General features: G+C 42.0%; 1 protein-coding gene across 5 annotated transcripts in view; it reads right to left on the reverse strand.

Moving 5' to 3' along the window:
- Window positions 1-13,722, reverse strand: part of LOC122781649 (potassium voltage-gated channel subfamily KQT member 5-like) — a 101,229-nt gene that overhangs the window by 41,032 nt on the left and 46,475 nt on the right. Inside the window, exons 1-2 of one of the 5 annotated variants that reach the window (XM_044045504.1) lie at window positions 10,946-11,041; window positions 10,720-10,850 (exon numbers count right to left, since the gene is read on the reverse strand). The exons of 2 other annotated variants lie outside the window; for them this stretch is intronic. Coding sequence is in view for 1 of the 3 variants with exons in the window: in XM_044045502.1 (XP_043901437.1) it covers window positions 7,405-7,412 (8 nt within the window). In the remaining 2 variants the exon portion in view is untranslated. Of the gene's footprint in view, window positions 1-7,404; window positions 7,451-10,719; window positions 11,042-13,722 lie in introns of those variants that run through there. 2 more of the 5 variants (XM_044045503.1, XM_044045502.1) reach the window with 2 other exon arrangements.

Below are 13,722 nucleotides of genomic sequence, written 5' to 3' on the forward strand. Positions count from 1 at the left end.
TTGCATCAGCAACATCATTTTTAGCTGACTCATGGTGTGGGCTGAATTACGTCTTTATGGGAGACTGATATTTGTTACACAGTTGAAGGATTATGCCTTTGAAAAAGCTTGAAATAACTAGCACAAAAAGGTCTAAAATGACTGTATCGGACTGATATCGGTATCAGCAGATACTTGAGTTTGTGATATTGGTATCGGTATCAGACACGAAAAGATGCAACCCTAATTTTCTGTTTTGTTATTGGCCTGAGCCTAATTGTAGTTGTAATACTTTGTTTGTATGTTGTTTATGTTATACATCTGCCCTTTTTTTCCCTTTCACCCCAACCAGCCAAGGCAGATGCTGCACATTAGAGTCTAGTTCTGTCTGAGGTTTCTACCTGTAAAAGGGAGTTTTCTTCTCTCCACTAACACCAACTGTTGAGGTAACCTCCTCTCTCTGTCAATACTGTAACCTCTCGGCCTAGCAATGCAAAGTGTCTTACTATAATGCATGTTGTGATTTGGTGCTATACGAATAAAATGTGTGTTATTGTGTAAACCACCCCCAAAGAAAGCACAATTGAAGAGGTGGCATGTAAAAAAGAAGAAGAGGAAAAGACAAAAGGTAGGAACAAAGATAGATAGCGGGGGAAAGAACAAGCTTTTCCCCATTTCCAGTCTGGTGGAACTGGGACACAGTCAGCCTGTAGGCAGGAAAGACATCAGCTATAGCTCTTGTTATTGGTTCGCTCTTTTTTTTCACCAGCTGTGTGCGTATTTGAGAGACAGAAAGATTATGCACTTTAACATTACATTCACCCCCTTTGGGAGGAAAGCAAATACGTCCTTTTTACATCATGTGCAGCACTAGCTCCCCCTGACTGCTTCCTGGTATATTACTTCTTAATGTGAAAAAAAGCCCAGCAATACAAATTTAACGTTTATCCGTCGCGTTTTATGGGCTTATGCAAAGGACGTCCGACGTCTGATGAATCAAATATGGAAACGAATGCTTTGTGTGATTGTTTTAAAATTACCAGGGAAATGAAGACAACCCACAGGACTCATTACAAATGTGCACAGCAGCTAACGCGCTGTTTGAGAATGGAGTCACGTCGTGAATTTCCTTTTGTTTTCCACATAAAAGAAAATTGCATGTGTAGAAAACGTCGTCCAAATGAGAGGAAAACCAGAATTTCCACTCAGTATAGCACAGAATTAATGCAGTAAAGACAACATGTGGACAATATTTTGACTGGAAATTCTGAGACCTTTTCATTTTGCTTTTGGACTACTGTGTTTAGTAGAATATTTACATAAAAAAAAAAAAGATAGGATAAACAATTTTTATTCAATTTTATTTTTCGTGGACTACTACATTATGCCGACTAAACTAAAAGAACTGAGAGAACTTCATGTGGAGTTGAGGTGGTGGAAAACGCCGCCTTGCTCACCATTAATGCTGCGAGTGACAGACAAAAGAGAAATAACGTGTAAGTGGAGTAAAATATAGCACTCTCTTTCCTGACTGTGCACATTTGACTCTCTTAAGGCTCCTAAGGTTGTTATTGACTGACCAGTAAAATAAAGAGTGACAGTTTGTGCTGACTGCACCACTCTGGAGGACCGGATCATTGCTGTTAGCTCGAAAAATGTAAAAATATTACTTTTCCTTTTTACCAGCCCAGGAAGAATGCATGATATTTCCGTGAGAGTGTGAATGAAATGGACAAAAACAGAAATCCTCCCATTTAACAACCTTTATACTAATATAACAGTTTCATTGGACGTAAAGTCACGATATAATTTTGTCCAAGAGCCGTCATAAAATAGGATAGAGAGAAAAAAACCCAGTTAATAGCGTGCAGTTCCAGATGACATTTAAACAAGAGGCAGAAATGCAGACATTCCGTCAAAGAGGAAAAGATGGAATTCTGGGAATGTCCTAATCAGCCAAACTGATATCCTCCAGATAAGACAGACAATCAAGCAAAGGGGACGAAAGGCTGTTTCGCTAATGGAGGGTGATGGGAGAAACGTGTGCCCCGATGACATCCGTTTAACCACATCTAAAGCTCTGGCTGGGAAACCGCAGTCTGCCGTTTGATGTTTGATTGGCGGGAAATTGTGGGCAATCCAATGTTTTTGTCTGTGTGAGCATGATGTGCATATAACGTGGCGTTTTATGATTGAAGGTGAGCATCACTGTCATGTGTCGGGGATTTCTGCCGAACCCATCTGCACGCACTGCAAAACATCCTGCATGTGTTTCTATATCCAAACGCCCTGTGTGGCCACAGGACTGGCAGCTCCATCGCCGCTGTTATCGTTCTGACAAACCTAGAGCGACTTGGTGTGATCGGGATCGGCTGCTTGAGTCTTCTAACGTTACAAATAAACGTCAAGCTAAAATACCGTGTACTCCACAGCTCAAATGAGGTTTGACAGCGGAAAGGGCTCAGTGTCATAAATAAATGTCTGGTGGTCTTATTCCAGCCTTATTTCAACACACACCAGTCGTGGGAATCCTTCTTCGTCCAAACTCCTCTGTCCTCTTATCTTTGATCGCGTTTTAACCATTGTGCAGATATACGATCACATGTTTTGTCTGACTTTACAGATGTGTCTGGTGTTTGTGTGTGTGTGTGTGTGTCTATGTGAGTGGCAGGCACAGAGAGAGCCGAGTGAACTGAAGCCCCCCTGTCATGCTGTAACATGAATGAGTGTTAATATTGTCTCTATGGCTACAAATAAATCATATGAGCACCGTGAGACTGCAGCAGGTCATTTTAATCCATCCTGAAGACAGATTGGGTTCATGCATGTTCGGGGGAATGTAGTCACACGTGTCTCCAAACCACCTCCGAAGGTGGTTTTTGCGACGAGACCTGAGGAAGCATTCAGGACACATTCAGGGTGCAATCAGACTTTCAAGTCGTATTCACACCTAATAGTCCGCTAGACGATTGGGGACTCGGTTTGTGCTTTCACACTTTGGCACTTTAACGTATTCCCCTCCGCGTCTGAGCTGCATCAAGAATTACTGAACAAGAAAACTGGCTCATCTGTTGGTTAATGCAGGACAACTTCTGTTTCCTCCACATAAGAGCAAAACATGGAGCTGCATCAAGTCCTGTGGTTGTATGTGAACATACGACACATATACGCTGCAACAATGGACTCAGACATTTCTCCCCGCTATCATTCTACACATGTGCATGCGCTGGTTGTGTTTACCCACAATGCCCTGCGTTGTAGTCGCGTTGTCATGTTTTTAGGCGGACCAGAGTTCGCTTCTTTGGTGCGGGTCAGAGTTCGGTTGCGCGTTCACACCTCCCCAAGCACACAAACTAGGATTGGGATGAGAAGGGCCGGTGTGAATATGACATCGCTTTCTCATGATCGGATCACTCAGCAAGGATGTTACAACCAGGTCTGAACAGGGCCTTTTCTCTCCATGTCGCCGCCTGTCACTCACACCAATAAAGAGACACAGATGCCCGCCCACACACACACACACACACACCACCACACAAACACATCTGTAGTGTGTTTTTGTGTCGGCAAGAAGCTCGGGGGGGAAAAAGTGGTGACAGCAGATGCATTTTAATGCAAGTTGAGAACCGTCACACTGAACGCCGTACACTCGCGATCGAATCTCTCAGGACGGGTGTTGAGACCAGGTCTGACCAGGGCCTTTAATTTCACACACAACCATCCCTAACGAGACGTGAAGGGACAGACGTACTGCAGCTGTGTCCTTTGGGAGGACACCGTGTACACAGAGGCTTCTATGTGCGTTTGCAGCCAGGGTTCTAGTCAGGAATTTTCACTCAGGAGACCAACAAACTATGGAATTTGCCCAACGGTGTTCAATAACTGCTGGGACATTTTTTAGAATAAGGACATTAAAAAAATGTGCAGCGGCTCAGGTATTTCCTGCGAGGAGGCCGAGGGTAAGTGTTTGATGAAGAGCGGTGGTTGACACAGGTGCATTCGAGCGAGGAGATCGTCAAGTCGAACTCAGTTTGGGCTTTTCTGCGTGGAACGTACATGTTCATGTGTGGGTGGGTTTTCTCCCACGCTCCGTAGACTTACAGATTGGGGTTAGGTTATAACTGGAGACTCAAAATTGAATGTATGTGGGATGAATATGAGTTTGGACGGACTGACGGATGGATGGATATGGCTCTGCTGACTGTTTTAACACAATCAATACCATTCAGTGTTGAACTGTGACATGAATTTTGAGACTAAACTCTATAACGACAGGAAGCATCAAAAGCGTAAAGCCATGACAAAATCATTTTTTGGGGTTTTGCTGAATGTGCTTTTTGCTTTCGCTGGTGTCTAGCCTGTTGCCGCACACACACACACACACACATACAGAATCCCACAGGGCTCTCTCGCAGCCCAAACATTATTCCAGCTGATTACACGCCAATTCCCATCAAGAGTAGCCTGCAAGACTCTTGCCCGCTCTGATTAACACTAACCGCCACGCACTGCAATGTCTTCAGTATGTGTCTTTTTCCATTAATTCACGGGCCTTGCAGCTTCCATCTACCTCTTAGCTTCTATCTTTTATTGCTTTCACTCCAGGCTCCTTTTCTTTCCATTCTTCTTTTCCCCACTCCTTCTCGCTTTTTTTTTCTTTTCCTTTTTCTTTTTTCATTCTTCTCAGTCATGGTAATCATTTCCATGTCAACATTTTTCTCTTCATTGCGGCCACCAACGCTTCAGAGAAACTTTAAAGAAAACAGACATGACCCTTTGTTCAGAAAAGGCCCGACAGAGTCACGTAGAGTTTGGCATGACCTCCTTGTACAATTTCATGTCAGTTAAAAACAAAAAGAGCAGTGAAACATGTTTTCAGGTGAGATTAAATGGGATGTTTTGTCTTTAAACATATATATCTATAGATATAGATATATGTAGATATCAGAAACAGTACAAGTCCCACTCTCACAGCTAATGTGAACCAGCATCTGCAACGTATTGACTGAGTCTCGCAGTGTCAAACAGCCTCAGGTGCCTTCTCTCATCTGAAGCTGCAACAGCTCTGTTGAACAACACGAAACGGAAAACTACGATCGATCTGCAAAGTCCACTCCTTGCCAGATCACTGAGAGATGGCGGAACAGGGAACACGTTTGGATTTTCTTCATGACCTTTGCCTCTGCATTTCCTCATGAACTAAGACATCCCTCAAGTAACATTTTGTTATTTTAGTCGAATCCTTCTGGATAAAACCATGACTTGAGGTTTTTAACACACCAGACCATAAAACTGTCCATTATCTACTCCAGTTGTCCTTTGTGGGTCAAAGCGGGAGGTGTCACGTCAGTTTAAAATCTCCAATTAACCAACCTCACTGTGCATGTCTTGGAAACAGCTGGAATAGAAAGGTTCGAGCATTCATACCCAACACAGAAAGGCCCAACTGGAATTGGGATTTGACTCAAGATGAAACAATAACAAAATAACTGTTAGTCACACGATCTGAGCGGCTTGGTTACATGGTTGACAGTTATTCGTAGAATAACAACAAACAAACCCCGCGCTGTGTGTGTGTAACATAATGTATCGGCGTGTACTCGCGGAACACTGCTGCTGGAGGTCTGCAAACAAGCACAAAACATAAACACACACACACACACACACGCGCACGCACAGAAGCACTGAAGAGCCTTGTGGCCGCATGCCTTTACACTTGCGTCTATGACTTCGGCTGTGCCCAGCTGTTGCACATTGACAGGACCACAGCCAGCAGTGTGCGTGTGTGCTTGTGTGTGTGTGTGTGTGTGAGTGTCCAGGACTGCTAGCTATTTCCTGAACTGTCTGTTGTGTTGTGCAGCTGCTGTTCTCTGGTGCTTCCACACAACAGCAAAGACTGACACAAACACCGACTCCTGTGTGGCAGGAAAAGTAATGCTTGTACCGCGCACGCGAGTACGGGAGTTTGTATTGGGATACTGAGAGGATTACATGTCGCTCTAATGTGCATTTGTGTGAGGTCCAGTTACCCCCGGTCTGATACGATCATCTGTGTGTGCAATCACCACAAAAGAATGCTGTTTCTGTTTCCTGCGACACGATATTGCAGTAATTAGGGGAACACAATTTCAATTTAGCCGTCTATTTTTGAAAGGTTTTTAAAATGAAACTGAAGACTCTTCAGTTGATTTTCAAACCTTTTGGGAATCAGTGAGGTTCCATTAAAGTCAAACCCGCTTAAATACTCCGTAACTTTACACGACATTAGAGACAATCTAATTATTGTGTTAGTCTGACAAAAATTGGACTTTCAAACACATTAGTTTGACTGACGTTGCACTACACCCATTTCCATCCTGCACTTAAATCCGGAAATAACAGAAGAAGCGAGTACACAGACGCATAAGACAATAGCGACAAAAACGTGATGAAATTCAGTCTGGTACATTTCTTTTTTTTGCTCTATCGTCTTAAAGAATCTGATATTTGAAAGTTTATGAATGGTGGAAAGACTGAATGGAGCTCAAAATGCTAACAACTTGCCACAACCTAAACAGGAAACCGCCTTATACTAACAAGCTGAAAGGGTGTGTGCCATCTACCATCGCAGAGGCGGACACATGTAGGTCAATAGATCGATTCCCCACTAATGGGACAATGATAGTAGTCCAACTCTAAGAAGTACAAGCATACAAGTTTGACAAACTAGACGAAGCAGATACTGAACACTGCACGACCCACCACGGTACTTTAAACAAACACACAGGTACTCATCAGCTAATCCCAGCTCTATGTTCTGCAATTGAAAGCTAATCTTCCATGACACCAGCTCCCAACCAGAGTCTGTGACTGAGACAAAAACAAAACCATCACTGATTCTTTTTTTTTCTTTTTTGTAAATGAGCCACTTCTGGCTGAAATAACTTTATTAATCGCAGGACTTGGAGCATGACGGAGCTTTCTGAGTTTGCCAAAAGACAAAAGAGGCAGAGGAAAGAGTTTGTGTGTGTGCGAGAGTGTGTGTGTGTGTGTGTGTGTCACAGAGAAGTGAGAGTGAGAAGTAGAGGGGAAAAGAGCGACTGCAGTACATTTCCATGCACATGTGCAGATTTACTCTTTGCGTGTGTTTGTCTATGCAAGTGTGAGTAAGGGATGGTTTGATCTTGTGTTGGAGTGTGTAAAGAGATTTTCCATCCATTAGGGTGGCTGCACTCCCAGACACACACGCACGCACATACACTCGAAGGCGTAAGGAAAGTCACTTCAAGGTCTGACAACTTATAACTCAACCTAAACACAATATATATAAGCTTTCAAATAATGTAGCACATTTTCTTTTTTTATGTTTTTGTTTTCTGTGTGTGTGTATGTATATATATATATATATATATATATATATATATATATATGATTGAAGGTACTCACCTACTCATCGTGTAGAAGGAAAGCCATGTGGACAATGAAAAAGAAGAAAACAAAGGAATTAGAACAGTATAGCAGGGACATTCTGAATGTATCATATACTTAATCACGCCACACATTCTTGACATATACTGGAAGAAAATTCACTGTTCCTAACATGATGTTCTTCTGTAAATCCGATTTTGGATTTCCACTACTTCATATGCCTGTTGTTGTAACCTCCACGTAACCTCCAAAACCATATTTTAAATTGGTTTAATAAGTTTCCACAAGATCGTGAACAAAAAAAAAGAAAGAAATCTTAACACAAAAAACAAACTCTGTGGATCTGGTTAACTTCAGCACTTTTCAAAGTGTCGGCCTGCCTTACTCATCCAATTATAGCCATAAGCAAACCACTCGCAGACCCAAAATATGTTATCCTGTTGCTTAACTGTCACACATGAGTAGTCATGCAGCATGAATGTGGTACAAATGAATTTCAGAGGCACAGAAAGGTTTGGTGTTTACTCATGCAAGGTTGTGGCCATGTTGTTGTTCCTGATAGTTGTTCCTTTTATTGATGTCACCCAAACATGTTGAAGCCCATTTCACCACCCACTGACTAAACCTACCCTCTGTGAAATGTTCCTATTATTAAATGTGTTAAGTTTGCCATGATAAAACACACAATCAAGCCTTCTAATTTGCAGATACATTTACAACTTATTCCTTTTAATTCTTCAATGACTTTGTCAGTAATCATTTTTCAATGGTTTGTCAGCATCATCTCATCAAAGAAGCGCAAATGTCACAGAGAGTCTGACTTAATGCAGAGGCCTATAACTGAACCACAGTAAACAACCTCAGATGACTTGGGTTTCCAAGCATGAGGAAGTTAGTGATCGGATGTCATCACTACTCACTCTGTTACCCACAATCCCTGGCATGATAGAAGCTCTGTTCCAATTCAGGGGTCACGTTCTTAAGAGGCTGCATTTGCTGTGTCACAGCAGTGCAATTTCACGCTACCATTTCTACATTAAAAGGCTCCTTAAATGTGGCAGAGAACCTTATGGGCAGGGGTACACAATACTATTGGCAAAATATCAGTATCTAATGACTAAAACAATAGGCTGACTAGGCTGCTACCTCCTTAAATCCTATACACTGGCACATTCTTAATGTTTATTTATTTTGCACAATGAAGAAAATGTATATCTGCATCTGCTGTGACACAAGTTTGCAAAATATCATGTCATTTTGCTGCAGAAGAGACTAAATGACCTCTGAGGTTAGGCACAAGGAAAATGTACAGTATATATATCAGTACTAAGCACTTCTGAAATACAGCAAGTCAGATATTGGCAAAAAGTCCAATAACGTGCATCCCTGCAGTGGAAGGACTCATCCCAGCATTTATTTGCATGTGCCAGTGAGAATGTCACTTTCATAAATGGAATACGGCAGCAAACGCTAAAGAAAAAAAGAAAAGTCCTTTCAGAATGTGTTTTTTTTATCATTTATTTAAATTTTGGGTTTAAATGTTATTTTCTTTAACCATTAGCAATGTATCACCAATCATTCATATTAACCCCCATGTGAAATGACTCTGCAATCAGCTTTGGTTGCATTCGACATCAGTGGGACCACAAGACCAAGGCGACGATGGTAATTTCCCCTTTGTCTGCTTCATTTCTGGTAGCCGTGCAGTCCTGCATCATTTCCTGTGCAAGCAGCCGTTAGCCAGAGGTGGGAAGATATGACTCGTGTTACTGCAATTGAGAAGGTTTTTTTGTGTACTTAAAGTAATTCTTTAACATTTGTAATGTTACTTTTACTTAAGTATGTTTTTTTGGAAGTGCTGCACTTCACTACATTTGAAATCACAACAGTTACTGAGTATTAAAAGATGTTGGCGTGAATGAAAGGTGAATTGGTGTTAATTAAGATCCCTGTGAGTGAGAAAGTTTGTGACCTTTGACCTATGTTGACTCATACATTCCGCGTTTACATATTTTATTTTGGCAGCACTTTCATTTGTAAAGGTTTGCTTTTAATTAAAAAGACACAAGATAGACCAGTACTTTTACTTGTACTTAAGTAAAATGTTATCAAAATAGTGGTAGTTTTACTTGAGTATAATATTTCAGTAATCTTTCCACCTCTGGTGTTATGAATGTTTGTTTAACACATGTTTTTTTCTTCCTTAGACTATCTGTGTTTCCGGCATGTTTGTGACATCACAATTCATGCACAAATAAACACCCCAGTGCAGGATAATCACTGGTAATGGGAATGTGATTTTATTGCCTTTTAGCAGGTTCACCCAGGTCCACTAATCTTGGGGTATAACGGTTAATTTTAGTGTGAAACAAGGTGGCTGACTGGGAAGTAGTTTCAGGAACTGCTCAAATGGTGCAACAGTAACTGATAAAAACTGGTGACACAAACAGGAAATCCTTCGCAGACCAGACTGTCCCTTAGTGATGACCACATCCTCCAAAGGAGGCAGCCCCTTAACTTAGATACAAGCCGAGACAGAGATTACATTTTCAGATGCTGTTGTGACTTTTCCAACAAAACAAATAAAATGACCCCACACCTCCTCCTACGTTGTGAATACACCACTCCACTTCATGTGGCCTCCTGCTCCAAATTTGGCGTTTTTCCTTGAATTAGAACTTCAGCACCACGTCTCAGATGAAATATAAATTATAGGTTAGTCAGTCCTTCTGGAAAAGGATGTCAGCAGAATTCCTACAATGTAAAGTAAATGTAATCACCGTCTCCCTGGAGGCAACTAATCGACGGAGTGAAAGTTTAATCATGGCCGTATGATGTTACTGTGACCAGCCTGCAGCCTTGTTGCGGAAAAGAGCACTACGTAATGGAATATTAGTGGGTCTTGTGTCTGGCTTACTACTGTGGCTGTGTTTCATCTCTCAATGGAACACACACACACACACACGCACACACGCACACACAAACACACAATAGTGGTGTCGTGAGCTGCCTGTGGTCTGGACACCGTCACAGGTTGTGGTCAACACTGCAGTGTCTGGGTTGTACACAATTTACACTTGTCTTTAAAGACACACACACACACACACACACACAGATACCAAGTGGAGCCTGCGGCTGTATAACAGGGCACAAGTGTATTTTACAGTTCTGGTAGCAACAAGTAAAGAATCACATCGAGCCAAAGATCACAAATGACAAGGAGGATTTACAATCTGTAAAATTTGATTTGGAGACAGAAAAACAAAATAATGTAAGAAAAGAATCCTTCAGGGAATGAAAATAAGAAACCTCAGAAAGTGCAGAGTTCTTTACCTCTATGCAAGGCTCTGTCCAAACCCGGTCCTCACTAATTCACTCACAGTCGCTCTGAGACGTATGTGGCCGCAGTCTTTTATCTGCATGAACGCAAATGGTTCCTGACTCAGCTGGCATCGCTCTACCTGCTACGGTTTCACAATGAACAGAAGGTATTGATACACTCCGAATTGTTCCACATGCACTGACTTACTGTGGTCACCAAAACAATACCAACACTGACCGCCATGTATTGAATTTCAATTTCCCCCTCAAATGAGAAAAATCTTTCATTAAAGAGCTGTGCTACAGTGACTCACTCCCTCGCTTACACACGCAAGCCCACGACCTCACACAAGTGCAGTGACAATAGAGCCATCTGTCAAAGTCACAGAGGCTACAAACAATATTTTCTGGTCTTTGCAACAAGGAAATGTTTGTGTGTTTGCACAAAAGAGGAAGTGAGTCGGTGAGATGTGATCACAAGTGGCGGCACAAGTACAGATGCCTTCTCACACAACAGTGTGATCAGATGGACGTTAATGGCGGGTTTGAGCAGAGCGCGAGTTGAAGCCAGAGAATCGCAGCATGAGCTCCCATCGTGCATCGCTGCATTTCAAATCTCTTTCACAGACACAAATTGTGGACCACTGCATTTACATGACAAGAAAATATGCCTTTGTTACATCAAGAACTTTACATGTAATTCCTCTGTGACGCTTTAATTCAAAGAAGGTGGCATAAGGGTACATTTTTAACATGATCTAAGACTCATGTTTACACAATCTTAGGACCATTAAGACCCTAAAATGTGATGAAACTAAAGGAGTAGTCTTAGTAAAATCTGCAGCCAGGAAGCTCCTGCAAAGATTAGGTCATGTGAGTCATCATTTTTTTAATTTAATGTTAGAAGCCAGAGTAATTTGTCATTAAATTGAAGTTTTATATGGGGTTATGTATAATATTTCTGACAATGCAGAATGTGTCATTTGCACTTGGTGCTGCAGACTTTTCTGGGACACTTTTCAAGGAAATCGCTCAGCCTAATGCCATAATACAACGTGTGTCTATGTGTGTGTGTGTGTGTGTGTGTGTGTGTGTGTGTGTGTGTGTGAGGGAGAGGGAGGATGGTGGAGGATGAGATCAAAAAAATGCTCTTAAACCCTCAGGCACGTACAGTACTTTGCTCATTAAGATACTCGCACCTTTTCTCTAACACAGCAAGGCCACTTATTCTTCACCGGATAGATGTGTTTTATTTATTGAATTAATTAATCAAAACTGTTGGATACTAAGAAATTGAGGAAAGGCACCTTATTTTTCCTCTGCTTTAGATTTTTCCTCTGCCTAGATTTTTGCTGAGGTTCCCGCTGGCGTGTTTACTCGTTTAATGCAGTATTAATGCAGTATTCAATCACTGTATTCAGCTTTTGAGAACCACAAATACATTGCATTTACACATAAATATTCATGTTTATTTACACTGTTTTTGTGAGTTACCTATGCACAAAAAAGCACCAAGTTGGGGCAAAGAAAAGATCTTGGCTTTTCTCATACAACAACAACATCATCTTTATTTTTTTTTAAAAAAACACCAGAATCTCCACTACTGCAACAAATCCTCTCCCAGGTGAGATTTTTGCCCTAAATGATTGTAAACGACATTACCTAATGTTGACAGGATACATTATGAAACAATTTGCCAAAATGTTGCATTCAAACATTTCATTCTCTTGATTTGACGGACTTCAGAAACATTGATATGCACTTGATTGTGTGATTTGCTAAAATGTACATTGTAATAGCGTGGTTTGTTTTCAGGGATACCAGGCAGAAGAGACCAGGCAGGAAGTCGCTGTGGGTCAGAGAGGACAGACAGACAGATTATGGTTGGGAGGTCTATCTATAGTGATGGCCAGTAACTAGAGGATGAGAAACAACAGGACTATTTTCAACCACTATCTGGCCACAAACTAGTGGCTGATCATCGACTCAAAGACAGAGATTGTGTGTGATACGTGTGCTGTTTAATTATGCATCGCTCCATCCAGACATGAGCTATTAAACTATTTAAAAACTGCCGAAGGCCGTTATGAAATTGCAATAACCACCTGTTTGTGAAAGTGTCTCCAAACTTTCTTGTCAGTCAGCTGCAGCATCTTGACAGCTGCTGCGGAGGCATCAGTGCGGCTGTGGAGTGTCAGTCGCTCCCCATGCACTTAGTGTATGCAACAGAAAGGGTGTGGTGGTGTAAAGGATACACCTTCCCTTTTTAACTGCTCTACATTCCCTCTGTCTACAGATCTCTCTCTCTCTCTCATACACACACACACATACACACAATGCCGTCTATATGCGAATAATGACTGGATGATCTAATGTGGTCTTTGACCCTTGACCTTTTGTCTCCATGCGGGCTCACAACTCATTTTCCCTGGGGCCCACACTGGTAGAGGTTTCAGCGTGTCTTAGCTGTGCATATGTGTAAGGCTTCGTTTTTTTCCTGTATGGCTGAATGTTCATGGGTATGTGTGTTAGCGTGTGTGTGTGTGTGTGTGTGTGTGTGTGTGCTCGGTTCCCCAGCATCTGGAACATATTCCCACTTCACCGCCGTTTATGGTAGAGCCATCATCGGCAGGATGCATGGTCATCTATGGAGCTCCCGGGCCCCCAGCTCTCTGCATTTAAGAGCCCCAGGAAGAGAGGCCCCACTTGGGGGAGCAGCCAGCCAACCTCCGCCGCCACAGATGCATCCATTATCCAGCTTGCTAGCTGGGGTCATGGCCCTATTTACCGGCTTTAACGGGCAAACTGGGTCAAAGGGGCCAATATGCCTGGGAAATATAAATGACACTAAGGAGTTTTGGAGTTGCAGCTTCAGAAGTCAAGTCGCTGTGCACCCTGTTTCTAAACGCAGGTGTTCACAGTCTGCATCTACTTGTCAATGAGGTGATAAACACTTGTGTCACCTGTTATTCATCTTTCTTTATCACTGCTTTGCTTGGATTACAGACCATTATA

The sequence above is a fragment of the Solea senegalensis genome, linkage group LG15 (genome assembly GCF_019176455.1).
Source record: "Solea senegalensis isolate Sse05_10M linkage group LG15, IFAPA_SoseM_1, whole genome shotgun sequence".
Lineage (NCBI taxonomy): Eukaryota > Metazoa > Chordata > Actinopteri > Pleuronectiformes > Soleidae > Solea > Solea senegalensis.